The sequence below is a fragment of the Gekko japonicus genome, unplaced genomic scaffold (genome assembly GCF_001447785.1).
Source record: "Gekko japonicus isolate JY-2015 unplaced genomic scaffold, Gekko_japonicus_V1.1 scaffold834, whole genome shotgun sequence".
Classification (NCBI taxonomy): domain Eukaryota; kingdom Metazoa; phylum Chordata; class Lepidosauria; order Squamata; family Gekkonidae; genus Gekko; species Gekko japonicus.
This window is the reverse complement of record NW_015165855.1, coordinates 504,100-510,178: the sequence shown is the minus strand read 5'-3', so window position 1 is coordinate 510,178 and position 6,079 is coordinate 504,100. Positions and strand designations below refer to the sequence as shown.

The window sequence follows — 6,079 nt, the reverse complement described above, 5'->3', positions numbered from 1 at the left end:
TCTGTCTGAGACTCAGAGTGCCGCTGTTGGACAGAACGGTAATCTGAGAGGAAAGTGGAGGTCCGCTGATGCTTTCCACTGAGAATTTTCTCCGTCACATCAGGAAAACAGCGGAACACAGAGACATACAAACACATTCTTCGGGGAGAAGGAAACAACTGCAATGAGCTCAGGCTAATCAGACACTAAGGATTCAGTTCTGCAGATCCCCCTTGTCTTAGTGGAAATTTAAACTCTAGTGCTTCTCAGAAAGGATCAGGAAAATGAAGGGGACAGAAACCAGGTCTCTTGGAAGGCAAGTAATGCTTCTTGTGTTATCCTCTTTGTTCTGTATAGCTGCTTTGGAAGAGATTCGTTATTCCATCCATGAAGAGATGGCAAAGCACTCCACTGTGGGAAATCTTGCAAAAGATCTGGGACTGAATGACAAAGAACTGAGAAACAGAAACCTGCACATTCTTTCCGAAGGTAATGTAAGAGGTGAGTGTGATCATGCTTCCCCAGGATCAAATTCATCTAGTTGGAACCGAAGCGGTTTACACTGCTGCCAGCCCGCCATCTGACCACACCCACTAACAACCCCCAGGGTCTCCTGATCCCAACAAAACATTGTGGTGCATAAACGCACAATTGGTTCCTCACAACCCCTGTGGCAGAGATACACTTATGCACGTATCACTAACTGTTGTGGTTTTTTTAAGGAGCAAAAATGGAAGGGAAGGTTCAGACTTCCCTTCTGGCTTGAGACCTCAATGGAGAGTTCAGATATCCAGAAATGCAGGGAGAAATCAGACAATCCATAAACCTCAGACTTTCTCTGGTATCAGAAAACACCAATTCAGGGATGGGTGAGAACAGAAGGCCGATGACAAGGGAACAGGATATGGACAATGCTGTCTGCTCATGCATTTTAAAGTCAGAAGGGAACAGGAGTGACATCAGATCAAACAGCTTGTCTGATCACAGCCTCAGACTATGAAGATTCTACACTTTATGAAATGAAACGTCCCGTGTGTGGCTGCTAAGAAGGCAAAATTTAACGTGATATATATAAGCAAATGAAGAAGATTCCTGGTGTTCTGACAGAAATTTAAGCTCTTGTTCCAATCAGTTCGTAAGAAGAAATAAGGTGGAAGTCATGAAGAGCCAAATCAGTAGAGCACTCAGAAGGCACATTTTGCTTCTCTCGTTGCTGCTTCCCATCTGCCTGGCTGTTTCAGAACTCATTCATTATTTGGTCCCTGAGGAGATGGCAATAGGATCCATTGTGGGGAATTTTGCCAAGGATTTGGGACTGAATGCCAGAGAGCTGAGGATAGAAACCTGCACATTCTTTCCGAAGGTAAAAAGCAGTATTTCACTATCAATGCAGAAAATGGAAACCTCTATGTAAATGACAGGATAGACCGTGAGGGAATATGTGGGGACAGCACACTTTGTGTTATTAATTTTGAGGCTGTGGTTGAAAATCCTTTGAATGTTTTCCATATAAGTGTAACAGTTCAGGATATAAATGATAATGTACCCTATTTTTTGAAAAGCAATATCAGCTTTGAGATAATTGAGTCCACTTCAGTGGGAAGCAAATTTTACCTTGGGATGGCTGAAGACCCTGACACTGGGATGAACGCTCTCCAGAATTACCAGCTCAGTCCAAATCAATATTTCACTCTGGAAGTTAGAGAGGGAGAAGAAGGAAACAAATATGCAGAACTGGTTCTGCAGAAACCTTTGGATCGGGAAAGGGAGCAGACTCTTCATTTGGTCCTTCTGGCCTTGGATGGGGGAGAACCAAGAAAAACTGGGACAGCCCAGATCTGGGTTAACGTCACTGATGCCAATGACAACCCACCCAGTTTCACTCAGGAGGTATATAAGGTCAGCCTAAAGGAAAATACCCCTGTAGGATCCCTCTTGCTCCGAGTTGCAGCCTCTGATAGCGACGAAGGTTCAAATGCTTATATTACCTACAGTTTTAGTAATATCACTGGAAGAGCCTACCAGAAATTCAAGTTAGATCCACTAAGTGGAATAACTAGAGTTAAAGAGGTGTTAGATTTTGAAGAAACAGACAAATATTCTATGACAGTAGAAGCAAAGGATGGAGATGGATTAGTGGCACACTGTAAAGTTGAAATTAAGGTCTTGGACAGAGGTCGTTTCGTAGAAAAAGAGCTAGGGGAACTCATTAGCATAACTCATTAGCATATGCCACAGTATTTCACTCTGGAAGTTAGAGAGGGAGAAGAAGGAAACAAATATGCAGAACTGGTTCTGCAGAAACCTTTGGATCGGGAAAGGGAGCAGACTCTTCATTTGGTCCTTCTGGCCTTGGATGGGGGAGAACCAAGAAAAACTGGGACAGCCCAGATCTGGGTTAACGTCACTGATGCCAATGACAACCCACCCATTTTCACTCAGGAGGTATATAAGGTCAGCCTAAAGGAAAATACCCCTGTAGGATCCCTCTTGCTCCGAGTTGCAGCCTCTGATAGTGACGAAGGTTCAAATGCTTATATTACCTACAGTTTTGGTAATACTGCAGAAAGAGCCCACCAGAAATTCAAGTTAGATCCACAATTTGGAATAATTACAATTAAGGAGATACTGGATTTTGAGGAAACAGAGAAGTATATTATAGCAATAGAAGCAAAGGATGGAGGTGGATTAGTGGCACACTGTAAAGTTGAAATTAAGGTCTTAGATGAGAATGACAATGCCCCTGATGTGGTCATTGCCTCCTTATTCAGCCCAATTCCTGAAAACTCTTCTTCTGGCATCGTGGTCGCTCTTATCAGCGTAAAGAACAGAGATTCTGGAGAAAATGGAAAGTGTGATTGCCATTTGCAAAGTAATTTCCCATTTAGAATAGTTTCAACATCTAATAACTATTACAAGCTCCTCACAGAGGGTGCCCTAGACAGAGAGAAAACCCCACACTACAACCTTACAATCACAGCCACTGACAAAGGCACACCACCCCTTTCCACACACAAGACAATCTCCCTGCAGATTTCAGACGTCAACGACAACTCCCCTGCCTTTGGAGAATCTTCCTACCATCTCTTTGTGCCAGAAAACAACCCTTCGGGGGCCTCCATTTACACTGTCAAAGCCTCAGACCCCGATCTGGACCGCAACTCAAGAATCACTTACTCCATCCTCACCAGCAATATCGAAGACCTTCCTCTATCCTCTTATATGTCCATTAACTCTGAGACTGGCACCATCTATGCACAGCGTTCCTTCGACTACGAGCAATTTCGTGAGTTTCGCATTCAAGTGAAGGCCCAAGATGGCGGCTCCCCCCCTCTCAGCAGCAATGTCACAGTGTGGGTGTTTGTTGTAGATCAGAACGATAACAGCCCTCGGATCCTGTATCCCTCGAAAGGAGCTGATGGCTCATCCTTGTTTGAGATGGTTCCTAACTCAGCCGAGTCAGGCTATCTAGTGACCAAAGTGGTGGCTGTGGATGCTGACTCTGGACACAATGCTTGGCTCTCCTTCCATCTTCTCCAGGCCACGGAGCCAGCACTGTTCAGCATTGGATCCCACACAGGGGAGATCAGAACATCACGAGTCCTTCTGGAGGAAGATGCTGTGAAACACAAGCTGGTCATCTTAATTAAGGACAATGGGACACCTTCGCTCTCAGCCACTGTAACGCTGAACTTGGTGTTTGCTGAGAACTTTCAGGAAGCTCTTCCAGAAATGATCAGCCAATCAAGCAACTTGGATCATCAGTCTGAAGTCCAGTTTTATTTGGTGCTGGCTTTAGCTTTGATCTCCTTCTTATTTCTCCTCACTATGACACTTGCCATTATGATGAAAGTTCGACAGTCAGGAAATCCCAAATTCCTCCCACGTATTGGTCCAGATTCTTTCCCAAAAAACAATAGCATGTTCCCACCAAACTGTGAAGAAGGGACCTTACCCTATTCCTACCAGCTCTGTTTATCTTCTGAGTCTAGGAAAAATGAACTTACCTTCCTGACACCAGCTGTTCAGATTGTGGAGAATGTTTCTTGCAATAAATCCAGTGAACCTTCAAGTGGCAGTGTTGGGAACAACTTAAATTCCAATGTAGAAAATAATGACCAGGTGAGTTTTCTTTTCTGAAATTACTAACATTAAATCACATCCTTAGTAATTGTGAATGAAACTGTAGAAGGCAGAGAGTTTGATTCTGCTACCTCCATGTAGACATTTAATACGTATAGTTATTGAAGAGCTCCTGGTAGAGGTGAAATATATTTATTTATTTATTTATTTATTACATCTTTCACATTAGGCAAACTTTATACCACTGTGGTCAGTACACTTGAAAAATTAATATGGGTTGAATATTTAAACAGTTCTGAGTTATTCTGTTACAGTCACTTGAATAACTTTGAAGTATTGTGAGAATGGACATTTATTTGTTTGTTTACTTGTATCTATAGTAGTCTATATTTTTAAAACACCAAAGAACCATCAAAGGAGCAGGGGGAGAGGGGAGTACACGAGTTTGCTGTGGTGGTTTGTGTGTACCAGTTAAATTGCTGTAAGACATAGTACCTGGAAGCTGCAAAGAGTGGCACAATTTATTTCATGGACCAGCAGAGGTGGAGTTTCTTCAGCAATGGTGGTCACAAGCAGGTTGAGGCCAATCAGTCAGCCATAAAATAGCAGAATCATGCCTTTGAGTGCCTTCGGCATACTTTCCCTAATACAGGATGTAATGTATCCAAAGCAGAGGTCATTTCGGGGGGGAACCGGCCCTCATTTAGCCAGGAGGAGGCAGGAGAAGAGGGAGGGTAAGTTGCTTCCTCCCTGCCTCTCCCCACCCCTGCCTGCCTGGGGCCAGGGAGGGCCTTCGCGGGGCTTCCTTGCACTCCCACCAGCCTTGCAGGTCCACCGCCGGGCCCCTCATGGGGCTCGGCAGTGGAGCTGCAAGGCCGGCGGTGGCAGCTGGGACTGTTGGGGGTGGTGTGTGTGGCCTTATGACACACTTCCGGTGATGTCAGGGGATGTGGCCTTATGACACACTTTCGGTGATGTCAGGGGGTGTGGCATATGCTAATGAGTTATGCTAATGAGTTCCCCTAGCTCTTTTTCTACTAAACGACCCCTGATCCAAAGCATTGTCCATAGATGCTCCTTCCTCCATTTGAAAACCTCCAGGGAAGGAAATTGTTCATGATTCCTAAAACAGTGTATTTTATTCCTGAACTGTACCTACATGCGTTGACTAGGCCTCAGTTACTGTGACCTGCGATTACAAGAAGCCATAAACACTTAATTACAAAGATTTTAGATTTTATTTTATAACAATGTTAGGAGCTAACATTTTTAAAGGTGTAAACTGCTGGACAACACAGAATTTCTTTTCATTTTAAAAAACCAAACAGTAAATCTCCTAAGTACACACTTCTGTAATTGTTTATATTAGCACTGGAGTTTCATTGGTTTTTTGTGCACATGGAGAATAAGTAGCCATAATATGACTGTAGGAGAAAGAAAGAATGAACAGAACTTTCCTAGTAGCCTGCGGTTGTATAAATACTAATGCTTTTATTAAGAGATTGAGAAGGTAGAAGCTGTCATAAACTAATTATATTTTCCATAGGAGAATAATATGTAGTAATTGCCTTAACAGCATACTAATAAGTATAACCTACATAAAAGGGAAAAAATTAAAAGAGCACTATTACAATTATTAATAAAGAGATGTGATAAAAGTACTAAGCTGAGACAACGTGAGAACAAGATTTATTGTGAAATTAGTTCTTAGTTCATTGTTTATGGAATCAAACAAAATAGAAAGCTCCAGAGCTCAGAATGTGTGCAATTAGTGGCTGAGACTCTGAGTGTCGCTGTTGACCAACCAAGGCTGAGCAATGAGGAATTCCTCCATCCCAGATCAGCTGCTTCAGAGCTGAAAAAGCAGAGAGATCAGACCCAGGCAGAACATCGCTGCACAGAGAATCTGAAACAGAAGACCACGTTTCATTTGTAACAGGATATCTTGCACTTTCTGGCCAGATTCAGCCATTCCTGAAATATCAAAATAGCAAAGGGACTTCTCATAGAGCCAAGA

The 6,079-nt window shown here is 43.1% G+C and overlaps 1 protein-coding gene across 1 annotated transcript; it reads left to right on the top strand.

Moving 5' to 3' along the window:
* The first annotated feature begins 263 nt into the window (after positions 1 to 263).
* On the top strand, positions 264 to 4,388 carry LOC107110356 (protocadherin gamma-B1-like). The gene is made up of 4 exons (XM_015411136.1): positions 264 to 473; positions 1,354 to 1,869; positions 2,425 to 4,101; positions 4,377 to 4,388. The coding sequence occupies exons 1-4, from the start codon at positions 264 to 266 to the stop codon at positions 4,386 to 4,388; spliced, it is 2,415 nt and encodes an 804-aa protein (XP_015266622.1).
* The last annotated feature ends 1,691 nt before the right edge of the window (positions 4,389 to 6,079 follow it).